Genomic DNA, 27,227 nt, shown 5'->3' on the forward strand with positions numbered 1-27,227 from the left:
TAAATTGTCTTCATGGACAATGTACTTGGTCATTGTATGAGCTGGCAATTCAATGGAGCTTCTATGAAGAGAAGACAGGAAAGACACATTTAGCAATATAAAATAAAAAAATAAAATAAAATAAAAATGATTAAATAACATGGAAAACTGCATGTCAAAGTAACATATTAACTCATATTGTAATTTCACGTTGATCATAATAATAATAAGGCAGACTCCAACATAATACCTAAACAGTAACATAATTTGTAAATGTAAGACTCCTACCTGTGCCTTAAACTGTAAACTATAGCACAAACAGTAGTAGTATAGTGAAGTCCTTTACCTTGAACAGTTCATGGTAGTGTTGGTTCCATCAAGCTAGAGTCATCAGTCAATACCTCACACCGTGCTCTTTTGACTGGGGTGGAGCTCGTCCTTGGACCATCAGGGATTGCCAGAGCCTCAGGAAAAGCCATGAAAGTGCCAGCCTCACAAGACACACTTCTGTTAGGAGTCTGAGCCTGAGTAGCTGTGTACAGAGAGAGGGCTCTAGGTTAAATTTTCAATGATCAGCAAAAGCTAGCGAATCTTAATTAAATGGAGACTATGACAGACATTTAGTAGCACATCATGCTGCACATTAAGACTAACCTTTGCTTCTCCTGTTAGGCTTCATGTTAACCTGTCCAGCAGCATGTTTGGTTCTGACTGATTCTGTCTGGCACCCGATCTCTCTAGTCAGTTTAGGCTGAAACAAAACATATGCTATATCACCATTCTACTTTATCCCAGCTATTGTTTCACTAATACTTGTGCTTATTAACAGGATTATTAACACTTAGAGTATTAACAGCAGCTCATACCTACTACAACAAATATAAAGACAACAATCTGCAGTATCACTCTACAGGAAGTATGATAAACACGTTGCAGAGTTTTATAGTAAACTGACATATCCCATATAACGGGGTAAACACAAGGGTACACTTTCTCACGAGTTGATGGTTTTAATTGTGCATGGTTTTAGGGGGTGCTGCCCCTATTTCTCACATTCCTGGTACAGGCTAATGTTAACAGCCGAGCATATTAACCAGCTCTCCTTAAAAGAACTTCAGCACGGCCTAATTATTGCAATATTCATCACTTTAGCAGCCTATCGACAGAATCTATAGGACCGAAGGTTAACGTTAAGCAGCGGGAAAAGAGCACACATGAAGACACCACAACGGGACACAACAGCGCTGTTAGCGCTAGCTGTCAGCTAACAGCTAACCATAACCACCAATATGTTTATTTGTGCGCTCTTTTCCCGCTGCCTAACGTTGTCTTCGCCAATGTCATTTACCTTGCTAGAGCGGTTTCTTTTCCCCATAACATTAGCCAAGCAGTCATGTATTACCATTATTCATTCACCTCAATATTGAAAGGACCTGCAGTTGGCAGCAGCAGCTGCTGTGACTGTCCTCCTGTTGTCAGCACTGGGAGAGCAACGTCTGGCACTGCATCAGGTTTTAGCTTGGCCAGTTTAGAAAAACCCAGTTCCACTTCCATGATGTTGGTAAAACAACCTCTGGAGAAGTGACGGTTTCACAACCAAGCTGTAAGCGGGAGATCACGGTCTGGTAGCCCAAAGCACGCAGCCACTGGCGCCTAATTTCTAGGTCCGCTGGAAAGCTGTGCAACCCGGAGCTGCTACTGCAGCCAGGGAAGAAACAGTGCAGACCCATCCTGACCACTATCAAATAAATATTTTAAAAACTAAATGTTAAATCAAACAACTAACTAAGTTTCTTAAAAGTCACTGTGCTAAACTACAAGCTAAGCTAACCTACAATTAAAGCTAAGCTACTAGCAAACTAATATTGAAATAATCTAACAACCTAACTAATGCCTGCAACCTCCAACTAACTTCCTAAATACTATAAACTCTCTACTCTAAAATCTACACTAAATTAATCTATGCTGACAGTACAATCCAAATACTAAATCACTAAATCTATTAATCGCGCAATTCCCTCAATCTATCCACCACACTTGACTCCCCACAGTTTGCCACGTCAAGTGACGAGGCTTTTATAGGTTTGGTGACGTAGGCATTCACTCCACAACCGTTAGAATTTTTCAAACGGAAGGGCAGACACTATGCACATGTCTAACACAATATTTTGAATTTCAATACTTTGTACTCAAATGTCGAGATTGGGACTTGGATTGATCCATACCTCTACTTAATACTCAAATACAGAGGTTTATAGTTGAAAAAAGGTGGTTTTAGGGTTTCGTTACTCTTTAACTGAACTACATGAGGTGAGTAGAGCTGCACATCGTTGAAGGGGCGGGGCTATGACATCATCACCCCTTTCGAACAGATTTGGTTGAACAAGACCTTTAATGAAAATATTGTAACGGATCAGATTTCATGTTTTCTTAGTTAAGATAATGACTGTTATGGCTGTTACTGAGTTCTCCTTAATGTCAGTGAATGTGTTAGATTGACAGCAGTGTTCTGAGAGGTCGTAAGCCTGTCAGTTATTTCAAATGCCTATGACAGTGTCTATGCAGGTTGTTCAAGTGGGTGATTGGTCGAGAGCTGGAGGAAAGGTGGGACTGCGGGGTCTGTATCTGTGTGTGTGTGAGCTTAGCCGAGGTCTGTTGTGACTAGGAGAGAGGCTGGAGGTTTGTTATTTTGGCGTTGGCTATGGCCTACAGTACAGTACACTACATAAACCCCCATGCAAGCTGAATAACGTCTCCTAACTTCATTAAGCAGAACGCTACAATTGGTGTCAGAAGTGACAGACTTTTTCACCTACAGGGCTCCCCTCACTACAGGCTAACCTATGGCTAGCATCGCCTGTACCTGCTGTGTTTACATAACCGGTGAGGAGCATGCTACCGAGAAAATCACCGCTGCTAATGAAAGAGGAGGAGGAGGAGGACAAGCTGGACTATTTCGGCGTGGCCGCAGCCCAGATTGCATCAGAGCACAGAGAGCGGGTGAGAGACATGGCCATGAAATTACCCGAAGAGGCTCGCTTGGGCTCCCCACGCCGCTCCGGAGACGAACGCGCCAAAATGGTTGACTCAACAGCGGCCTTATTCATGGATACATCCGGACATGTAGAGCCACGCAGAGAAGCCCCTCCGCCCTCCATAAAAACTCCCACGTATGATGGAAAAGCTGATTGGGAAGCTTTCCATGCACAGTTTGAACTGTTAGCCCAAGCTGCTAAGTGGACCATCGGAGAGAAAGCCCTTCAGCTGGCAATGTGTTTTACTGGTGATGCACTGTCGAGCTTACTGTTGTTAAGTCCTGCTGATAGAAGTGAGTATGAGGCTCTGGTTGGAGCTTTGAGAAGGCGGTTTGGACTATGCTCAGCAGCTAGCCTGCTACGCTCCGAACTGTGCAGCCGCCAGTGTCGGCCTGGGGAGTCGCTGAGAAAGTTGGCTAATGACATTGAAGGACTAGTCCACCGCACCTATGCTCACATGCCACCCACCATACAAAGTGAATTAGCCCAAGACCACTTCCTCCAAGCTATGCTACCTGCTGACCTCCGGGTGTAAACACTGTTAGATCATCCCAGGTCCCTCCAAGAAGCTCTGGAATTGGCTTCAGAGAGAGAAATGCTATCCGCTCACCCCTCAAAGGTAACAGTTGACCCATCACTGAAGGTGAGAGCTGCAAGTGTGACTGAACTGAACAAAGCTGAACCTGCCCGGGTGGCTGAGTTGACCCAGCTTGTATGAGCTGCCACATTGAAGGAGGGGCAGCAAACCGGGCCTCGCCTGAGAGTGTGCTGGGGATGTGGACAGCCTGGCCACCTAGTCCGTCACTACCCACACGGCCCGATGAATAAGGGAAACGGGATGGGGTCCGCATTAACGGGACTGTGTGGCCCCCCCAGACTGCGTCCCGACGGTTACCAGGTGTGGTGACATTAAAGCAAACCGACCACATGGGGACTTCACAGGCCATGGGTGACCTTGAAGGCGAACTGGAGTTGTGGTGCTGGGCCGGACCTGGGTCGGGGACTGTTGGTACGCCCCTTTGACTGTTGGAAAGACGGGCTGCTCTGCTTTAGTGGACACAGGCTCTTCAGCAACTCTGGTGAGACCTGACGTGTTGGACAGTGTAACCACTTTCTCCCCCACCTTGTTCAAGCTTCAGACAGTCACAGGGTTGGAGAGACCGTTGTGACACTTGGCGTGGGGAAGAAGTCTGTTCGCTGCCCGGTGTGGGTCGCGTCCCTTGATGACTGCATACTGGGGATAGATGTTCTTGGGGCTTTGGACTGTGTTATTGATACAAGGAGGGGGACCCTGACTTTCCCTGATGGACATGTCATTCAAATGCACAAGCGACTACCCCAACCACATTGCCCTATGACTCATAATGTTACACTGCTGACGGTGGACATTGCATCTGATACAGCTACAGACCACACCTCCTTCCCCAGCCTGCTCATGCCTACCACCTGCAGCCCACCCACCATTATCATTCAGCCAGAGCTGGCTTCATCTGTGTCACAAGCTTCCTCTGCCCTTCCACAAATTATTTTCCCACCAGCTCCTGCCATGGGGGACAGAGTTTTGGCTGTGAGGGAGGTTTGGAAAAATAACACTGATGGACTGTCCTCCAAGGAACAGGATCTGCTGTGGCAGCTTCTGCTTGAGTTCAAAGACTCTTTCTCACTGTCAGGAGATGATGTGGGCCACACAGATCTCATCCAACACAACATCGAAATTGGGGATTCACAGCCCATTAGGATGAGACCTCGGCGCCTTCCCCTGGCAAGGCAAGCGACGGCTGACAAAGCACTGCAGGAGATGCAAAGAGCAGGACTTACTGAGCCATCCAACAGCTCCTGTCGCCGGCTCTGCTATACTGACGGCTGCTGATACTGTGGACCCAGAAAGTCGAACCGTAACCCCCCGTGAAATGTGCTGCAGTGGGCCTGGAAGTTCAACCGATCAGCCAGGGAGCAATGGCTGTAGACGCCACAGAGTGGATGCGACAACAGGCGGAAGATGGAGACATCAGACCGGTGCTCACGTGGGTGGAGTCCCTGTCCCGACCCCCATGGGAGGAGGTCACTATGAACTCTCGAGCCACGAAGGGCCTTTGGACCATGTATGAGGCCCTGCGTTTGTACGAGGGGGTGCAAAGGGGTTGGAAGGAACCTGCAACAGGTGAGATAAGGTGGCAGGTGGTGGTCCCAAGGGCCCTGAGAGAGACAGTGCTCCGAGCAATGCATGGAAGCCCAGGGTCTGGACACTTCGGGGTTGCCAAAACATTCCGACGCCTCCAGCAGGGATTCTACTGGGGTCAACAGAGGCGGGACGTGGAAGACTACTGTTGCCGCTGCGACAGTTGCACGGCACGTAAGGGCCCTACAGACAGGTCTCATGCCCATCTCCAACAGTTCCCAACGGGGTCCCCAATGGAGAGAGTGGGGATTGACGTCCTTGGATCATTTCCCTGCACAGATAGGGGGAACCGTTACATCCTCACTGTGATGGACTACTTTACTAAGTGGCCGGAGGCATACAGCCTGCCAGACCAGGAGGCAGAGACTGTAGTGGACACACTAGTGGAGGGAATGTTCAGCAGATTCAGGGCCCCTGAAATCATCCACACCAACCAGGGCAGGAACTTTGAGTCACGGGTGTTCGCGTGCATGTGTGAGAAACTGGGCTCCCATAAGACCCGCACTACACCCCTGCACCCACAGAGTGATGGGTTAGTCGAGAGATTTAACCGTACGCTGGCGCAACAGCTAGCAATTGTGACGGCCAAACATCAACGTGACTGGGGCGCCCACCTTCCCCTTGTGCTTATGGCGTATCGGTCTGCTGCCCAGGACTCCACTTCCTGCTCCCCTGCACTACTGATGCTAGGTAGGGAGATCTGTACCCCAGCAGAAATGATGGTGGGTAAACCTCCTGATGCTCCTCTGGACCCCCCAGGGCCCGACTACGCGTGGAGACGTCAAGATCGCTTGGAGTCTGCTCATGAGTTCGCCAGAGATCATCTTCCGAGGGCGGGAGCGAGACAGAAGAGGAACTACGACGTACATTCCATGGGAAGGCATTTCACTGCTGGAGAATTGGTCTGGGTGTACAGTCCTCAGAGAAAAAAGGGCAGGTGCCCAAAGTTGGACAGCAAATGGGTGGGTCCCTGCAGGATCCTGGAGAGACTGGGGGAGGTGGTATACAGGGTTCAGCTGCCCCCCAGAGGAAGGAAGGTTGCACTGCACCGGGATAGGTACAGGGGCTCCATACAGGGGCACTGCCACACCACAAGGACCGGTGGGCGTGTCACATGGATCACTGGACACTACCCTGACCCCTGAGCAAGGGCCCTTCAACAACACGAGTGCCTCAGCTTCCCCAACACAGACAGAACTGCACTCACCTTGCCCAACTTCCCCTTCCCTGCCTCACTCTCCCTTTCTAACCTCTGACTTTCCCTTGGTTCCCCTTCCCTGATCCTGAGGCCTCGGCGGCCGCAAAGAGTCTGCAGGCTTCCACCCTGTCTGAAAGACTTTGTTTGCTCCCTCGAGGGCGAGGGACCTAGTTAAGATAAGGACTGTTATGGCTGTTACTGAGTTCTCCTTAATGTCAGTGAATGTGTTAGATTGACAGCAGTGTTCTGAGAGGTCGTAAGCCTGTGCCTGTGACAGTGTCTATGCAGGTTGTTCAAGTGGGTGATTGGTCGAAAGCTGGAGGAAAGGTGGGACTGCGGGGTCTGTATCTGTGTGTGTGTGAGCTTAGCCGAGGTCTGTTGTGACTAGGAGAGAGGCTGGAGGTTTGTTATTTTGGCGTTGGCTATGGCCTACAGTAGCCTGTTTTAAGTTTGGAAATAAACCCCCATGCAAGCTGAATAACGTCTACTAACTTCATTAAGCAGAACGCTACAATATCATCTTAATTTGATTAATCTGTTATAAACAAAAGGATAGACATCAATGTTTTCCTCATTCAAAATGGTGAAAATTATAGAGTTACGGGCAATAATTTCCAGGTTAGCCTACAGCTTTACTTCAGTAATTCCATGTGGTGCCGCTTGATTCTTATACTGTAGATCTGCTACATGTCAGAGGCATTTATTTTATTCTTCAGTTATCTGACAGCTTTAATCCACTCGCTCTGCAGATTCACATTGTAAATTGAAATGAAGCATGGAGACCTTGTTAAATTGACATTTCCATTTAGCCTACCAGCTGCACATTTAAGTGAAATATGACACATGGAATTGCCTGCATTAATAATTGTTATCAAATAGCCTACTATTGACGTACTCTGCATTATGAATATGTCGGTTTAGGTAAGCCCTATTTTTTAAAATGTTATTCTGTAGGCTACTGAAAAAGTATTTGGAATGCAGGGCTCTGAGGTGACCACTTGTCCCTGCATGGCTGTGTTATCTTTTCATTCATGGCTGCAGAAAACAATCACAGCCAACTAACCAGACGATCCAGATGCTTTCCCTTTCGGAATGAAAGCTTTACAAGCTCAAGTCCATTTACTTTGAGGCGAGCTGAGAGGACATTGGGCTTTTAATATTAACAGGACATAAACATGAGACATGTCGATTTAAGTTCAACGACAGCACCGTCAGGTTTCGGCTTGTAAATTTAAGCAGCCCCGGTATGTGGATCTGCTGTCTCCAGTGCGCGTACCCAAACGCGCATGCGTGTCTCTGCACTTCAGAGGAAGAGGAACGCGCTGTAACAGAGAAAGCGTTCCAGTAAACTGCTCTATCTGCCTGCAGACTGCATGCCACTCAGTCCCCACAGTCAACTACCCTCCGTGGTTCTTGCTTCCGCTACATTGTTCTGAGGAAGGGATGAGCTTATATGCGCACGTCACATCACTGCTTCCACCCGTGTGTGTGCGCGCTGCGGGCTTCACCACATAGTCCTCGTTTTTCCCACGCAGGGATTGCCACCCAAAAGCAACGTGAAGTTGGTTGCAACATCAGCGTACAGTACAACAGGCTCGCTCCACGGAATAAAAGCTCATCTGTCTGGGAGCGCCGCTGGTGAGTAAAGACTGAAGGCTACAAAACGCGTTGGAGCTAACGCTGAGAAGCAGCGTGTGTGTGTCTGTAAGGAGTTGTGTGTGCAGGCTTGTAGGCAGGCAGACAGACAGACATAAACATGATGTAATGTAACTGTTCTGAATGGGTCACAAGGTATCAGATTGAATTTGACGTGCTCTGTACATTAGGGCTAGTGTCATTACTAAGATTTGTTTGGTTGACTTGTTTGATTGAAAGAGAGAGAGATTGGGATGTGATTGGATGCGTTGTGCTCGTTAAGGGAAACAACTTGTTTATTTTTTTTAAGTTTTGTCAATCACAGTACAGTTAATATGTTCCCTTTGATCAGTGTGATTGAATCAGGCTTTAAATGCAGCAGAAGCTAACAATGGCACTTAACCACAAGCCTCCTGGCTCTCTTAATAAAAAGTTGATGAAAAAATCTGCTGGCAAATATTTCTGGTCAATGCTGAAAGTGCAGGAACAGAGGAGCTATGCATTGTACACTAAATACATTTTAATTATTTCTCATGCAATACTCCTTTGTGCTACCTACTACTGCAAATCCAGATGTTTTTTTTAGATTCTGTACTATTTTCCCAATTCACCTCGTTGTAGAGTAATGCAGCATGTGTTTACCTTTTCAAGTTATTAATTTATTTGTCACTGATGTTGCTTTTAGCCTAAAAGTTTTCACACTGCTGTGAGGTTGGTTTTTAAGGCCAGTTGAATCAAACTATTGTTTGCTGGCTTCATGACAAAGTGTAATTCATTTTTGCAGCATCCAGCTTAAGATTTTTGCTATCGAGTCATATGAACAATGAATACAAAGAAGCAGTTTCTGTTAATGACATCATTACATAAGTCAAGTAAGAATATAAGGGGTTGTAAAAAATAGGATGTTTGCGAAAAACTTGAAGGAAATTTTGACAATATTATCTCAACCTTATTTGGAGACCAAATCAAACAGAGTTAATTTACGAGTTCTTTGTGTACAGAAGTGCTGTAAAAGATCAAATGAAAAAAAATAGCAACGCTGTCATTTTCACCTGAAAGCTTCATAGTGTAGTTCACTCTTCCAATTGGCCAATAAATGATTTGATCTGTATCCCTGTGTTGCCTTGTTATCTCCACAGATATCAGGAGAGTGTATTCATAAATCCATCACTGTTGGAGAGTGCTGTACTAAAAACTTTGAATATGTTAATACCTGAGAGCAAAAATGATCAAACTAGACGTGTTTCTTTGTGTTCATGTTTTATGTGACTTGTCTTGGGCAGTATCAATACTGTTTCACCTGCATTCTTAATGATGATAATTAAGTACAATAATAGACCGGTCAGAAAGCTGATGTCCTTCCAATGAATATTACAGCATGATATTAGTTTACCCATCACAATCAAGGTTTTAATTAGGACAAAGATATGAAAACATTCCTGAGCTATAGATTATCTTTTTAAGCGTAATGTCTTCGTTTGTTTTGTCCACACAGTTTACTTTAAAAAAAAATAATCAATGAGTGCTGTTTGATTATTGCTAGTTGACACACGAGCCAGCTTTCACATGACTGGAAACAGTCACTACTGTGTTCACGAGTACAACATCATTCATAACATTTCAAACAAGAAATATGTTCTTCTTGTTCACAAGAAAGAGGGAACACAAGGGAACATATATCATGAATGAACCTTCTCTTTTTAAAAAGGGACAAACCATATGATCCATAGTTTGCTTTGGTTTAAAGTACACATACCATAGAGTCTCAATACTGCCCCCTTGAGGAGCTTCTTGTTTGTGTGTTTAGACCTGAGGCACACCGTTTAGAACAGGGGTGTCCAAAGTGCGGCCCGAGGGCCATTTGCGGCCCTTGAGGGGATTTTTTTGCGGCCCGTGACTTCAAATGAAGAATCAGAAGATTTTGGCCCGAGGCCTTGATTAAAATTGGCACATTATCTTATTTTTCTTTTTCATCTTTTTTTCACCATGTACGGTCCTCCCCGGAGTCAAACGGGACGTTTGTTGTTTTATTATAGTTTAAAAACGGTGCGGACCATCGGCTACACGGTGCCGGGCTTCTCCTGGCGTACCGGGGCTGTTCTCATTGAATCCCCGCTCAGGTCGCTCACAGATGTGGGAGGGAGACGGGGAGGTGAATTTAACAACCCAGTCTCATGTCAAAATGTGTAATACCTACGTTGGTCCACAGTGCAAAACGTAGTAGTTTCACAATAATGGCTCTAAAATTGTGACATGTCTACGTTTCCTTTTTCCTATTCTTTTGTATAGACACACCTCAGGTCACATGACTGCCCAGTACATTGTATCTTCATAATCTTCGTTCGGTTTATGTTTATGATCTTTAGTTTGTTCGTTTCTATGAAGATTCTTTCAGGTCTCGATAGAGAAACGTTGAACTGTTATGTTTTCTACTGTTGCTGTGGTGGTTGCTATGGACGCTATCAACAACGAACCGGAAGGAAGTGGACGTTCGGTTCGTGGCTCTTTTTTCGGCTGCTCTGGTTCCGGAATTAAATTTTCCCATTCAAATCCTCCATTGATTTTTCACAAAATCCTTATATCAAGAGATTGGCGCCTGGGACCAAGACAACAAGCTACCCCAACACTTGTGACCATAGTACATTCAATTCGGTACCAAAACGGCGTTAAAAACAACAAAGGTAAAGGTTCAAGACTGTGTACATCATTTTCGTCCGGAGTCAAGGAACTACCCATCCCACAATCCATTGCGAATGATGTCGTTTATTCAGTTTTTCAGGTCTCGCTAGAAAAACGTTGAACTCTTGCGTTTTCTACTGTTGCTATGGTGGTTGCTATGGACGCTATCAACAACGAACCGGAAGGAAGTGGACGTTCAGTTCGCGGCTCTTAAAACGGGTTACATCAGACCCTAGACATCAAACTAAGCTCCTATGCAATAAATAATGATTTCTGTTACATTTTTATGGATGTCTTACATTACAACCAAATTTAATAAAACGATTGGAACAGATCGATGCATATTAGCAACATTATAAACTATAACATGTAACAATACATAAAGACAATACTGTACAGTTTGTGTGATTTATATGATTTAATAATTTTACTGAACAAAATAATCCTGACAGATTAATACTATCTATTAAAACAGTTTTGATTTGACCACTTTTTTTACAATATGTATATGTGTGTATATATATATATACACCCATTCGGCTTTAGTAAGTACATTTTGTACAACCCTAATTATGTTCCCTCTGTGCACAACGCCAGACATAACTACCAAAATTCCCATTTCCAGAATAACAGTCAAAATATCCGAAATTAACTGATATATGTACTTTATTTTAACATATATCATATATGTACTATGCAATAAATACATTGGCCACACGAGATCCGTGACATATTCAGTGAATATATCTTTTGTAAGCCTTTTATAATCCTCGTTACAACCTTTTTTTGGAAACGGAAAAGACTACAATTATGGCGCCATTCAGTATCAAGCTGTATGACTTGACTCTGAGGAATTGTAGTCTTTTAGACAAATCTCAGTATTTCCCTTACCTAAGAAGTAATATATATTTAATTGAGGGTACAGAGGGGAGTTTAATTGGATGGTTAACACATTTATGTTATCAGATATTTAAAAAATAATTGATACATTTGTTAAAATGTATTTTAACCATATATAGCAGCTCCCCCTGTTGTTTTGGTGAGCTGACTACCCTCTCATGGTACTTTGTTCCAAGACCTCTCTAAAACAGTTATTCCCATGTCTGTAGCCCCTTTTGTTGCTGAGGTATAAACCTTCAAACATGCCCTTGGGTCAAGGTTCAAAGGGCATTATTTCAAAACAGGGGTCATGTTGAAACCTCATCTTCACATATGTTACTCTCCAGGATGAGACCTTTCCAACGATGTATGTCGTTAAGCTCTAAGCCAAAAACTTAAATATTCTCATTTCATAGGCAAGGGGTCTTGCAGTCATACTTTCATAGAGCTCTTTCAAAGCCCAGTACATAAAATGTTTTTATTTTATTTTGTTTGTTTGTTTGTTTGTTTTGGTGTAAGTATATCATGAAATCTGGGGAACTATAGGCTTGGAGGACAGCCTGAAGTGCTTGGTTTAGAATTATGGCTAAAAGTAAAAATCTCTTATGTTCTTGTCCATATTAATTCATCCTAGTACTTTTTTATCCTTCTTTCCTTATACAAGAGTTAATCTAATTTGTCATCAGTCATTGTTTTAATATTCAGTTTAATGTCTTTCATAGAGCAACAGGATTGAACAGGTCAAAAGGCTTCATGTCTCTGCTAGGCCTCAAATGGTCAAATTAGCTCTTTTAAGCACCTTTAAAAGGAGTTTTTAACATCAGTCTTGTTTACAAAGCATACAGCATATAGTGGAGAATGACCATCTGTCTTTTGGAACATTTTCACACTTTTTAACACCCTTTTTTGATGTTTTGATAAAAGTGTTTCAATTGTGAAAGGTTTGGCAAATTGAGAGTGGGGCGTTAAGTGACTTGTGGGCTCACAAAATCTCTTAGAAGAGACCTAGGAAGTTGATTTTTGTTGACAGTTCCCAATCTCATGAACAACTGGTGAAAATTTGGGGGTTCTAGGTCAAACATAAGTGTATGAAAAAGGGATTTAAAATTTGAATCTACGGAGAGGAGGGAGAGGGGGGCGGGGGGCCTTGAGTCGATAGTGAACGCGCCCTCGGCCTTTAAACCGACAGTGGGCGTGACTGCACGATTGCGCATGTCAGCAGCACACTGGCAGACGATAGCATAATGGGCTTTTTGAATGGGATTTTGCTTAGATTCCTGGAATGGGATCTTTGGTTAACACAGATTTAAGATGTGATTTTGAAACCAACCTCCAAAAACATCAGTAAATACCCCCTGAAAGATCTAATAAAGAGGTCACTCACAAGTGACGATTATCAATACGTCATTATTTGATGTCAGTGTCATGCGCCCGTTTGTAGTTTTTATCGCCGGCCGTTTACTTTATTGACTGCATTTTCTGGTATTAATCTAATCCGTCAGGATTATTTTGTTAAATAAAATTATTAAATCATATAAATCACACAAACTGTACAGTATTGTCTTTATGTATTGTTACATGTTATAGTTTATAATGTTGCTAATATGCATCGATCTGTTCCAATCGTTTTATTAAATTTGGTTGTAATGAAAGGCATCCATTAAAAATGTAACAGAAATCATTATTTATTGCATCGGAGTTTAGTTTGATGTCTAGGGTCTGATGTAAACCCGTTTTAAGAGCCGCGAACCGAACGTCCACTTCCTTCCAGTTCGTTGTTGATAGCGTCCATAGCAACCACCATAGCAACGGTAGAAAACGCAAGAGTTCAACGTTTTTCTAGCGAGACCTGAAAGAATCTTCGTAGAAACGAACAAACTAAAGATCAGAAACATAAACCGAACGAAGATTATGAAGATACAATGTACATTTGTCGCCAGAAAGGTTATCAAAATGACACTTAAGCCTCAAACTATTTTAAAATATTGCATTTTTTGCCGAAAATAGAAGGGATGTCCGCCATGTTTTTTTTTTGCCAGGGGAAAACTGGGCAGTCACGTGACCTGAGGTATGCCTATACAAAAGAATAGAAAAAGGAAACGTAGACATGTCACAATTTTAGAGCCATTATTGTGAAACTACTACGTTTTGCACTGTGGACCAACGTAGGTATTACACATTTTGACATGAGACTGGGTTGGAATTTAATTAAACACCACCGGAGCCACAAGACTCCTCTCACCAGAGCAGGGTTTCATCGGGGCTATGCACCACGTTCTATTGTGCGCAAACACGACTTTATATCATGTAGGGGGGAAAACACAACTTTGAGAAATGAGGTCTTGTTGAGTGGTAGCTTTACTAAGTTGGCTGTCCGACTACCGGCACCGTTGCCCGGCTTGAGTAGGCTACGGGACTTCCGTCTGCCAGGATTTTGAACTTGTCAGGCCCGGGACAGAGGGCTCTCTGTGGGTGAAGTGTCAATGTTTGAAGACAGGGAGAATGTTAAACTGTTGCAAAGAGATGAGTAGCGAGTTCAACCTGGACACCGGGGATGGCGAAAGCACCAAGTGTCAGGCTGGGAAAGCGGGTGCAGAGGGATGAGTTGGAGTTGGAGCACGTAGCCCCAGAGCTAGCAGTAGGTCCAGGCATCCCGGGGCTGCAGTGACGGACCCACACTCAGCTCATGGATGTCAAAATCCTGGTCGGACTCGCTTTATCTCCGCGTTTCAGTAACATTGAAGTTATCCTGTGTCTTTCAACGATACAACTTCCCCATCTAAACATAACTTTCTGATCCGAGCTGTCTCTTACTCTCTCCCGTAAATAAACCGAAGTAAACAGTTCCATAGCGCCCCTACAGGCCTGGAGCACTTCCATTTAAGGATTAACTTGCAGTGCGTTTGATGCTTATGCAGTTGTTTTGCCTATTTGCAGCGTGTTTGTGTCTTTGCAGCGCGTTTGTGTCTTTGCAGCGTGTTTGCGTCTTTGCATTTGTTGTGGTAGTTTGCATTTGCTTTTGAATGTGCAGTGTTCCTATATATGCTGGCCGTTTTCTAAAATCTATGTCGTTTCATCAGTTGCTGATCGTTTGACCTCTACTGGCCACCGTAATTTAATGACCTGAGCTAAATGAAGAAAGCTTTTCCAAAAAAATGAACCACGTTACAGACTTGATTCTGAGAAAAAAACAAATAAAGTAGAATGAAGAAATCAAAATATTTGATTTCCGTTTATTAAAGGGTTTCTTTAGCGAGCCTTTTGATTCTGATCTACAAAGCCTTACTATTTTCTCAACTATATTTAAAAAAACAAAACCTGTGGCCCACGAGCGATTCTAACACGACAATTTTGGCCCACAAGAAAAGAAGTTTGGACACCACTGGTTTAGAGTTAGAACACGATTTAGCTAACATCACCTTTGAAGTCTGAGTTTTGACAAATGATATGGAGAGAGTGGGGTGGATGTTTGACTATAGACATCTGCCATCTGTCCAATGTGTATTGCACTTACAGTGAAGTTGTTCAATCTTGTGGAGTTTTAGGATCTCGTGAACAAAGCATTTACTTCAAATTGGAAAATTATACAAACATGGTCCCATGGCTTTAATAATTTTTATTATAGTAACACCCAATAGACAAACAAAAACGAGGTACACTTCACCTCTCCATAAAGCCAGGACAAAACAAAACACAGTAAAAAAACAAACAAACAAACAAAACAAAAACGAACAAAAAATAAAAATAAAAAAAGCAAAACCCTTCCCGCCTCCATCAACCATCAAACAGTTCCTGCCCTCCCCCATCCCACCCCAATCTTTATAAATGGAAGATCAAAAAGATAGTAAACAGAAGGAAGAATCAGTTACTCAACATGTCAGCAAACATTTGTAACCAAACAGGTTTCAAGGTAAAAACAGAAGCCTGGTATTTGCTGGCACCGTTTTCGGTGCGATTGCATTGAAGTCTCAGCGAGTTGGATGTCATGTAGCTGAAACAACACAACATGCCCTCTGTATGAATCATTCATTTCTGCATGAATCAATCAATTTTTGGAACATGATGAATACACATATCTGCCCTCCAAACATTCATCTCAGGCAAATGTAATCATACTCTTGGACCGGTGACCTCCATGAGTCCTTGTGTTGTATAACATCATCTCCAGTTTTGCAAATAAACACACACACGCATGGATAGCATTATTGAAATGACACAAGGTCCTAAATTATAGCCTTACCCTTAGACCCCTGTCTTGTTGAGTTAAGTAACATGATAAATAAAACAGTTTTGTTTACTTGGAGGACACAGGAGACATATTTTAGAGAGGTTGTAATGTGGAGTGTAAGGACCGACACCTTATTTTGGTTCCAAGGGACCAAAATGGGCTAATCTGGTTTAAAATACAACAAAGAACGACCGGAACTAGTCGGAAAAGCAACATGGACCCCTCCAGGAGTACCTTTGTTTTGTTAACTAACACCAGACGATAACAACACACTACGTGATAGTTTATGACCGAAAATAACATGACAACACCTCCACAGAGAGAACCTGCACCATACCATCGGTGTGATTGATTTAGTTTCACAAAAAGACGACTAAGCTGCTAATAAAGAGTTACAGATTAAACATCCCTGCAGATGCACGTAGCAGCCATATTGGATTTGAACTCGGGCTACTGAAGATTCTCTGAGTTTCCGAGTCGGAATTCCGACTTAAGGGGGCGTTCCTGATGACATATCGGAATGGCAACTCGGAATTTCCGACTTCTGAGATCAAATGGAACGCACCATAAGATACGGGAAGACCATTTTCACACGGCTGTCGCGCACCACTCGTATTATAGGTATAGCCTACTTGAAAAGTTGAAAATGGTGCTGGTGTTGTCAGCCCTTGGTCTTTTAGAGGAAAAAGAAAAGAAGAGGCCAAGGCGAAAAAATAAGTAACTAATGGGTGAAAGCATGGGTACTACAGCGGCATGCTCAAGGGGCTTTCCTGAACTTGTGTTGTGAGCTGGAGAGAAATGAAAGCTCTGAACAGCCAATCAGAGAGATTCCTCTCACCGACCTGTGAGTATAGCTCCACTGATTTTCCTCCCCAAATCGCACACTATCCTGATAACCAAATGAGGCCGGCTGCTAAAGCTCCTACTTTGCAAGACAGCCTTCAAAAGAAAGTAAAGCCTCTGCGCTTCATGCTCGTCTCGTTGGACCTTGGTTGAAATTATCTTAATGTGGTCTGTGGTGACTAAATGGAAAAGATCAGCGGCTGCCAAACTGCAACTTTCATCTGACTAATTATGACCACATTGATTTCAAAACAGAGGATATGAAGTCAGAGTGTTCGTGCCTTACAGTGTGTTTGTCATACACAAAGACACAGATTACTGCATTATTTACATCCACCAGAGTGCATAGCAAAGATTAGGATTATATCTGCTCGTATACTAAATTGATATCCTGTAACTTTTTATCCTGATGGTTATTGTTTCATCGTATATTTCATACAATGGCGTTTCCACCATAACTTCTAGAAGTTAAAACACATAAAAAGACATGCACTCACTTTGAACTTAATGTATGGTGAGTTTAAATGTCATTTAAAACCCTTGACTAAAAGTTTAAATCCCACTTTGTAGATACCTTTTCAGAATCAGAATCAGAATCGGGGTTTATTGCCAAGTACATTTACACATACAAGGAATTTGACTTGGTGTATTGGTGCTAGACAATTAACAAGGAAATAAAGCAGAACTAGCAACAACTTAAATAATACAGAATAAGAAGATATTACAAGATATAAAATAGAATTTAAAAATGTAAAATATAAAAAATAAAAAACACAAAATGTACAAAAAGTGTAATGTAGGAGCTGTGCAGTGGACTATGAGAAAATCTTAATGTGTGAAGTAGTTCTCCGAGCATTAACAAACTTTTTTTTAAAGCTTTGCTAAAATAACAGTTGGGAATTTTGCTGCTGTTTATCCAATAGCCTTCTCCACTGTTAAGAGATCCCTGCACAAATGCTAACAGGCTTTCATGGATCCTTGGGTTGTATACATTGGGGCGGCTGTGGCTCAGCTGGTAGAGTGGGTCGTGTCTCAACCAGAAGGTTGGGTTGATCTCCAGCTCCTGCAGCAACATCTCCGATGTCTCCTCGGGCAAGACACTTAACCCAGAATTGCTCCCTCTGCTTCATCAGCAGCATTATTTATTTAACAATAAAGGAAATAAATGTGCAAAGTCTTTGGGGATTAGACTCCATCATGAAGACTTCATGTACTCTGAAGGGTAATGAGGCCGACCCTGGTGGTGGTAGGATGCTATTTTGTCCCTTTTGGCGCATCGTGGAGAAGCCTCAGTGTCACTCAAAGGTGGTAAATGGCAGTTCACTGTACAAAGTTAATTTTCTAGAACATTCCTGTTTAAAAAAAACTCCCTTTTGCACTATTTAAGACGAGAGAAAAATATGAAGTCAGGCTGTGCAATATGTCGCATTGAAGGCAGCGAGCAGCGTTGAACTGCTAGTCTAACAACGATGATTTTAAATGTATTTTAAATATGTAAAATAAATCCTTTTTGAGCTTGTGTAGCAATTTTTAAGTCTTCTGCCTATACTCCACAGGTAACATTCGACATTCACACCACATTCACACACTGATGGCAGAGGCTGCTGTTTAAGATGTCCGTCCCTTTGAACTTATCCCATTCAAACACATTCACACATCACTGATGCAGCGGGAGCAATCTGGCGTTTGGTGTCTCCCCCAAGGATGAATCGACATGTGACCTCAGGAGCTGGGGATTGAACCCCAGACCTTTCGGTTGACAGATGACCAACCCATAGTGTCTGCTCGATTCTGATTGGCTATAGTAGTGTGTTACTTTTTGACAATTTGAAAGATACAAAAAAAAACTGAATTTGATATGCAATGATATGTAACTCTTCCCTCCAAGTTTGTGCAACCCCACTAGCGCCCCCTGGTGACCCCGGCGACCCCCCCGGGCGAATTTGCTCCCCCCATTTTAAAATACACTGAGAAAATCAAAAATGTATTTGACTGTTTGACCATTTATAAGAATGCCTATCTAAATATGTTACTTTTTATTATTCTGTTTTGCAAACTATTAACTTACCCAATACATTTAAATGTTTATTTATGAATTATTATTTGAAGCATTATCCATTCCCCTACTTTTACTTCATGGTTTAGCTCTCTTGCTAGCTTGCTAATGCTAACTCTGTCCTATTGGTTTAGAAACTGGAGAACAGCATGCACCAAGAATACAATTTCCTATGACTGCCCCCACAACACCCTTCAGGGAATCCTCACACTTCATCGACAGCACAGTCAACACTCATTTGGCTCCGTGTAGTCACCTCTAAAATGCAGATGCTTTTCGGATGTCAAAAGACTTGATTCTAGCGTGCAAATTCTTTGAAGCTTTTCCCCATAAACGCGGTCAAAATGTTACAAATGGGCTCCAGATTGAGCTCTTCTGGCTGGATTAAATTCAGGGATTATGTGTTTAAGAGGTGATTCCCTATTGTGAAGAGAGTGCAGATGAGATTTTTTTTTTTTTAGATCGTGTGCCTGTTGTTGAAAGACATCAGATAGTGGGTGAAAATGCATTCCAAAAGATTGTTTCAATCATCACTTGTCTACACATTGTAAGCACATATAGTTCTGTTAGAATCACAATAAACTACTCAGCCTTTTTTTTAAATCTATATTCATGAAGATGTATGATAAAAGGACATGCCATTATGGTAGCTTTACAGCAGCTCAGAATTAAAACATCATACAAATTTACAATCAAACTGTTTGGTGTTGTTGCATATTAAGAATATTATCAGGATTATATCCTAATCTTCTTTCAAAGCTATTCTAACACAACGAGGACTTCAATATAGAACACAAATAAAAGCTTGTTGACGTACATTTGTAGCTGTAATAATTAGCTTTCAACATCAGCATTCTTTAGAATTAGCATGTCAGCCCTCATCATTCATCAGATAATGGCAGGAAGGAGCTTTAACCAAGTAAATCATTGACACTGTTTTCCCATGAAGTGCCTTTGTTGGAGTTAGTCTTCCTCCACAGTGCTGCCTGACTCATCTTTAATCACTACAGTGTGTGACTAAGCTCTTTAAGTGGTCTGCCTTCATTTCTTTCCTGATCCATGGTTAGACTTTGCAGCGGTGCTTTTTAGAAAGCATCTGTGGTGAAGGGCATCTCTGACAGGACTAAACCTTCCTGTGCTCGGGCTCTGTTGGTCCCTCACATCTTCAGATTGACTTTTTTTTTTTTTTTTGTGTCTGTATCATTAAGCCACAAAGTGCAGCTCTTGACCCTCTCTGCTCTCCGAACCCCGCCCGCCCTCCCGCTCTCTCTCTCTCTCTCTCTCTCTCTCTCTCTCTCTCACTGTATCACACACACACAGCCAGCTATTGTGCTGCTCTGATCTCTGTGTTGCCTATGGTGTCTGTGAGGAGGTCCTGTGCCTTCTGTGCCTTCTGTGCTTCCTGTACTTCATGCTCCTGGGAGCTACAGTGTGTGCAGCTTTTGTAAGTCCCACATGTTCGAGAGGGTGGGGGGTTATAAGAGGGCTGAAGGGCACAGGTCCTGTTATTGATATTGATAAAACATGAGGGTTATAGGGACATCTGAAACAGCAGTGAGAACATTATTGCTTCTGTTTTAATATTGGATATCTTGTTTGGTGTATTAAATGTTAGAAAAACAATGGAGATTGCCCGAGTGCTGCTTTTTTTTTATTTTGGTTTCCCAATTAAATACAAAGAGATCTTGAAAAGAAAGCAAAATTAATTGTGCAGATATTTTCCAGTTGCTGTTATATCTCACATATTGTTTTGTTTTTGACTGCAGGGAGAAGCCCAGACACATTCCACCTGTAACCCTGATGATTGAATAATTGGCAATGAAAGAGGGAAAAGGTAAGATGTTCTGTAGATGTGTTTTTGTTGTTGTTGGTTCTTGTACAGCTCCCTAAAGGCTCAGTGTCCACCAAGCGTTTTTTTTTGTTTCTGAGTGCCAGCGTCCTTTTTCAGTTGTTTTCAATAAGAGAGAGCGTTCGTGCAGCGCCCAGCATCTTTTTTTTTTTTTTTAGAAGCTCTCCACCCTCTTTTGTGCTGCCGCTCAAGTTGAAAATCTTTCAACTTTTCAGAAAGGCGCTGTTGACGTTACTGGTGCTCTTTTCTAAATTCATGATATCCCCCGAATGGCAGCGCTTATCTTCTCAGCGCAGAAACACTTCATGCAAACTGCTCCCAAGCACACAGCCAGCGCTTTTCTGCCTGGAAAAAAACACGTTGTGCACACGAGGCTTAAGACGTTCATTTACAATGAATGTATCAGTTTTCAATATTTTGGTATGTTTATCTAAAAATGACAAACACATCAATGATGTGAACAACAGATTTCAGGATGCATTTTAAATATGTCAAATTCTGAATACCTGCATCAACTGCATTAGCAGTACTGCACATTTAATTCTGTCTTTTTTTAATACAATGATTTCTTTCAGTAGAAGCCATGTCACCATCTACAAATCAGCATTTTATAATTTTCCAAGAACAAAATTTATTTTTCTACCAACCAACAATCAGACTCCCAAAGATATTCAGTATACATTGTTATTAGACTGACAAAGTGCAGCATGCTTTAGCATTGAAACGTGCATGAACATTGTTTAAAGCAAACATTACCACAACAGAGAAGTGAAAACATGATAAATGCTTTGTGCCTTTGAAGTTTGCTCCTCTCTACATTCTTGAGTGTTTTCATCATAGCCTTTAACAATAACTTAGGAAACAAACACAGCCTAGCCTCAGATCCGGCTCAGGATGAAGCCTTACACTCTCTAAAGAAACTACACCCTGATATGAGAGGAAGGCTGCAGAAATTGTGTTTTTATGTTGACAGGAAGTGACTGTGTGAAGTGAAATCAACTGAAAGTCCCTATGGTGGCGTCAGTCGATCATGTGGTTTGCAGTCTTTGGCTGACTTCAAGTTTAGGGCGTGTTTTTTATAAGTAGATTTACAACAGTATTACGTTACTGTTGAAGTAATGTAGCAAGTATGGGAACACATACACCGCTCAAAATAGATAATCAGCTGTGCTCGCCTGCAGTTAGCTGTTGATTTGAAATGACTTGCTGGTTCTGAAAGTGTGTCATCATGAATGTTTAGTAGAGACATTTAGATTTACAGAAAGGTCCTCCTGGCCTCTGTAAAACATTTAGTGCAAAATGTACACTGTGTACCTGAAATAGTGTGTGTAGCCATACATGCCTTTTAATCTTATCTAAAGATCTTTTAGCTCTGAAGAGTGGAACTAAGAACTCAGGATGGAATGCGGCTTCCTCATTTCAGATCCACTTAATCTAATCAGCCTTCATCTTTAGCTTCCGGCTCTGTCTTACTCCTATTTTTCTTTTTTTCCTCTGCATCTGTGTCTCTCTGCGTCTCCTCTTGGTTCTGCCTCATTGCATCAATTTGTTTCTCTGCCACTCCTACTCCCGCTTCAGCCACCTCTTCTTAGCCCTATCCTAGTCAATATTATAATATATTTGTTTGTGTCTCTATCTGGTCAAAGCAGACTCATTTTACTACTGTGTGTTCTTCTTTTGTCACCTTCTTAGACGAGGTTAAGGCAGCTTCAAGGAGGTTGCTAATCGTTGTGGTTTTTTCTCCTCTCTAGACCCCTCACCAAGATGACCTCATGCACTGTGTAGACATGAGAGGACCAAGGAGCACCTGAAGATGTCCCAGAAGACAACTAAAAGTAAGTTCTGTGACTGTCTGGTCGATTAGGATGCATTTTTTTAACACATCAGAATCAGAATCAGAATCGGGGTTTATTGGCAATTACATTTATGCATACAAGGAATTTGACTTGGTGTATTGGTGCTAAACAATGGCTAGCAGAACTAGCAACAACTTAAATAATACAGTATAAGAAGCTATTACAATAAATAAAATATAATTTAAAAATGTAAAATATAAGAAATAAAGATAAAAAACACAAAATGTACAAAAGGTGCATGTTGTAAACTCTTAGTTTTTTTTGCTCTGTTGGGAACATAGAACAGATTATTTGAATGTGTTCGTCTCTCGGTTGATATGCAGTATAAAGCGCTAAGCTGATCTGTGTGTTATTTCACATGGGATGATGAGAGGATTACTGAAATGCTCTCTGTCACAGATTAATGGCCCGATCTGTATAATGATACTTACAGGTTAAAAAAAAAAGGGTTACCTGTAGAGGTGGGACAAAAAAATAGATTTCTGTAAAAATCAAGATTATTTTCTTCTAAGATTTAAAATCGATTCATCAATAAATATTTTTTTTATTTGTATAGCGTCAATTCATAACAAGTGTTATCTGGAGACACTTTACAAAAAGCAGGTAAAAGACCTTACTCATTGTTATGTTACAAAAAGCAGGTAAAAGACCTTACTCATTGTTATGTTACAAAAAGCAGGTAAAAGACCTTACTCATTGTTATGTTACAAAAAGCAGGTAAAAGACCTTACTTATTGTTATGTTACAAAAAGCAGGTAAAAAGACCTTACTCATTGTTATGTTACAAAAAGCAGGTAAAAAGACCTTACTCATTGTTATGTTACAAAAAGCAGGTAAAAAGACCTTACTCATTGTTATGTTACAAAAAGCAGGTAAAAGACCTTACTTATTGTTATGTTACAAAAAGCAGGTAAAAGACCTTACTCATTGTTATGTTGCAAAGACCCGGCCTATCCATCATGAGCACTTTAGCAAAGCAGCAAAAGTTACAGTGGTAAGAAAAAACGTTATTATGAAAAAGGCAGAAATCTCCGGCCGATTCATAACTTTCAAAAAAAAAAACTTAATTATTATTTTTTTGTTGGGGGGGGGCTAATCAGTTACTGCTAAGTGCTAAGGCTAGCTCTTTAACTCAGCAAGAAATGCAGCCAGTCTCACAGATGACTGGAGTAGATCCTGAATGTACTAATTCATAAATAGACTTTGAATCCATGGATCAATAAATCCAGCATCGTTTTGAATCTATAATCAATTCTGAATCGAATCGTGAGACACCCAAAGATTCCCAGCGCTAGTTACCTGTGCTGAATACCACCAGTAACTTCTCATTCTGTCCCAGTTTGTAGTAAACCAAAGCAACCTGTGTTCAGTGATAAGGCATGACTGCACACACTGGTTTACACAATGATAGCCAACCCCAACAACACAACAGTCACAGTCACACAAATTACAAGTCTGTCTTACCCCTGAAAGTATCTGCATTAAATGATCAGGGGAAAGAATAAAGCTGTCTTGATGCTTTTTAAACTTTTGTTCGTTGATTTAAATAAAAAGGGGCCTTGGCCTTTATATATGGACAAAGACCCTTTACAGTGAGTTGTTTTCAACTCAAGTCTACAGTGGCAGTTCCATTGAACATTTCTCTATTTTGTTTTGAGTATTTGAAATGTGGCCGTCACTAAATGTTAGTTACAGTAGATTTCCCTTCTCCTTAACGGAATAGTTAAACATGTTTTTAGTCCTGTCATTGCCGTGAGGTTGCTAGACAACCAGCAGAGCCTCCAGGAAGTCATTGTGCCATGGCAACATATGCCCCACACATTACCCCCTTTAGCTCTGCAGTTTGTTGTATGGGTGTTTTTTTAGCCTCTTCACTGACCAAGGCAGGTTATTTCCAATCTTTGAGCTTAGCTAAGATATCCAGTAGCTGGCTGTGGGTCCATGTTTGGTGAACACCAATGAGAGTGGTTTCTAAATTCTTTATCTAAAACTTGGAAAGAAGCCAGTATGTGTCTTTCAAGATGTAGAAAACAAGTGTAAAGTTTATAAAATGTGTCACTTCTCTCAGTGTTTGTTCTCCTTTAGAGGACAGTTTGAAGATTAACTTAAAATAAATATTCTGTTACTCAGAATTCATGATTTTATCTTTATTGCATGAATGGAAGAGGGTAAGAAGGGTCATTTCACTGGGATAACATTTCATATCTGGGTGGTGGAAAACGCAGCCATAGTGTTCCTAACAAAACACCCTCAATGAGTCACTGACTAGGCTGAACATCTAACAATGTAACAGAACATATGATTGCAATCCATATTAAAGGAGATCTATTATACCCACTTTCCGTTATGTCATTCTGGGAGCCCTATTGAGTAGCGTTGTGAGATGTGTAGCTCAAAAACCTCCTTATGTATCTAATACTGGCATCAGTAAAATCCATCATTTTGGCTTCTGCCTGAAACGCTTCATTTTAGCTATTGTCTCTTTAAGCCCCCCCAACTTTCCTCTGATTGGCCAGCTTTGTTTACAGTCGCAGGGAAATTTGAGTTTAACTTTGCTCCATGCTCTGCTCTCATATGTCGGGTTCTGGCCAAGGTTCTCATAACGTCTCATCCAGAGCAGAAGGAGAGACAACAACGTCCAGAGATTAAAACATCTGTGGACCAAAAAGTATTTGCAGAGGTTTAGTATGGACATCCAACATCATAACATTATACATCTGTATTTAAATATGGATCAGCATAATAGATCTCCTTTATCTTTAATCTACCCAAATTCTTCAAATTGTACTCAAGTTCAAATTAAATAATTAACTGCTTTGATATTTAAGTTGAACACTTGATCCACTTTGGTTATCTAGGGGATTTTCGCTCTCTGTTATCAGAAGGATACTATGGGTTGGGCATTTCCTGTTCACATGTGCGGTTTTCTTTAAATAGCACCTGGCACCTGTCTGAAAGCTATCGTTATTAATTTCAACTTTAATTTTCAGTATCCAGTGTGGTACTGATACTACAATTTTGCATTAAGAAGGGAGTGCTTGTTTGTTTGCTGTACTGTTACTTTGTTGTTGATTAAAAAGAGGTCTGGAGTACTTTCAACTTCATCTAACTTTATTTTATCCATCAGGGATGTCAGTTGTGTAAAAAGCATCAGTGCATATACAGGATACATGAATGACAGAAAAAAAACACACACAAGTATCACATTCAACATCCAAAGTGCAATCAAAGAGTTCTGAGGGGATAAAGCTTGTAAGCTGCTAGACCAACTCAACACACAGCGAGACGCTCTCCAACTGTCACCATCACAGCGCCAACTTTCTGTAATTACATCAAATAAATCTTTAAATCTCCCATCAGAGTGTCGTACCTAACTACCATGTGCTTTTATGTAAAATGTCATAATCTTTTGTTTTTCTATATTTTGTCTCCAGCATGGTGCCTTAGGCTTTTCCCAGTTCTCCTCTTCTTCATCTCCTTCATCACATACTACTGTTCCTATGCCATAATCCAGAGGTAATTACACACACACGCTTACACAGCCACTGCCTTTCATTACTTTATTTCTTGAAATGAGGTCACGCAATTACAGAAACAACCATTTCTGGTAAAAATATATTTAAAAAAAAAAGTAAGCTCATGAGGTCTGTGCAGTGCTGAGTCACTGAAAGTTAAGTAAGACATCTGAGCTGCTGGTCAGTTTAATGCTCTACATTTGCCCATTCTTGCACTTTCCTGAGAGTTCTGGACCCATTTACTGGCACACTGTGTTTTTTTTTTATGGATTCAGCAGTCGTTTCATGCCACTTGTGGTTGTTGTCTGTCTTTCAGTTACGGAGGCACCAGCAAGTCTCCGAACAGTAGCAAGTCGCTGTGTGGCGGCTGGCTAACCCAGAAGAAGTGGGAGAGCCTTAACTTTAAGTGAGTAATGGCATGTCTGTTTTTTTTTAATTGTGGGAGTGTACGGCCTATTAAGTGAGGAAGGTTTGCCAACATTCTTTTATTTGAACATCAGGTACCAGGCTCCGTGGAAATGGAGCTACTTATCTTTGTTAGTCATTAAGGAAGAGCATATTTTTAGTATAAAAAAGAGGTTTGGTCACTTAAGTGGAATGTGTCAATGAAATGGTTTAGAGGGAGAGTTAATGTTTCCTAAGAAGTCGGCTTGATAAAAGTTCATTTTTGCGGAGCCAGACAAAGCCCCCATCCCCTGCAGCCCTGAGCCCCCATCATTGATTCCCCTGCTCTATTATCAGTTTATATATTTACTCTCTGTTACATGGTCTCCATGTGGTTTATCCTTACCTCCCTCAGTTTCATTGTTTATTTGTTCAGCTCAGGCGATCTCCCCCCCCCCCCCCCCCCCCAGACCTTCTTAAACAGTCATAGTTCAAGTTTGCTGTGTTTACTCCTGTAATAGAACATAAACTGCATCCTGACATAAGGTTGCCGCTGGATGTTCTTGGACTCTCGCATCACTCATTACCGTCACACAGAAGCCTTCCAGGCAATCACAGTGACATTTCTCTAATTAGTGCCCTCCCCGGAGATTTATCCTGATCTCCTGTGGACAGCTAGCTGGCACACAAGGGTAATAAATGTCTGAGAGACTCACTGTCAAAGACAGTAGGTCATAAACAGCTGGAGTCTGCAGCCAGCCAACATAGAAAGGCAACAGTTTCACATATATAACCTTCCACAGGCTCTGTGAATGTTATTGTTTTCCTTCCCCTCTCATCGGCACAGAAATGCCAACAGAGAGTTTTAATGAGGGGAAAATTGCTATTGAATGACATCATGTAAATGGATGC

At 41.8% G+C, this 27,227-nt stretch overlaps 1 protein-coding gene across 1 annotated transcript in view; it reads left to right on the plus strand.

Moving 5' to 3' along the window:
• The first annotated feature begins 7,697 nt into the window (after positions 1–7,697).
• Positions 7,698–27,227, plus strand: part of st3gal4 (ST3 beta-galactoside alpha-2,3-sialyltransferase 4) — a 35,215-nt gene continuing 15,685 nt past the window's right edge. The window contains exons 1-5 of the mRNA XM_020649063.3: positions 7,698–8,029; positions 20,478–20,545; positions 22,312–22,395; positions 25,851–25,932; positions 26,248–26,337. Coding sequence (XP_020504719.1) covers positions 22,374–22,395; positions 25,851–25,932; positions 26,248–26,337 — 194 coding nt within the window. The 5' untranslated portion in view covers positions 7,698–8,029; positions 20,478–20,545; positions 22,312–22,373. The remainder of the gene's footprint in view (positions 8,030–20,477; positions 20,546–22,311; positions 22,396–25,850; positions 25,933–26,247; positions 26,338–27,227) is intronic.

Source organism: Labrus bergylta, chromosome 11 (assembly GCF_963930695.1).
Source record: "Labrus bergylta chromosome 11, fLabBer1.1, whole genome shotgun sequence".
Lineage (NCBI taxonomy): Eukaryota > Metazoa > Chordata > Actinopteri > Labriformes > Labridae > Labrus > Labrus bergylta.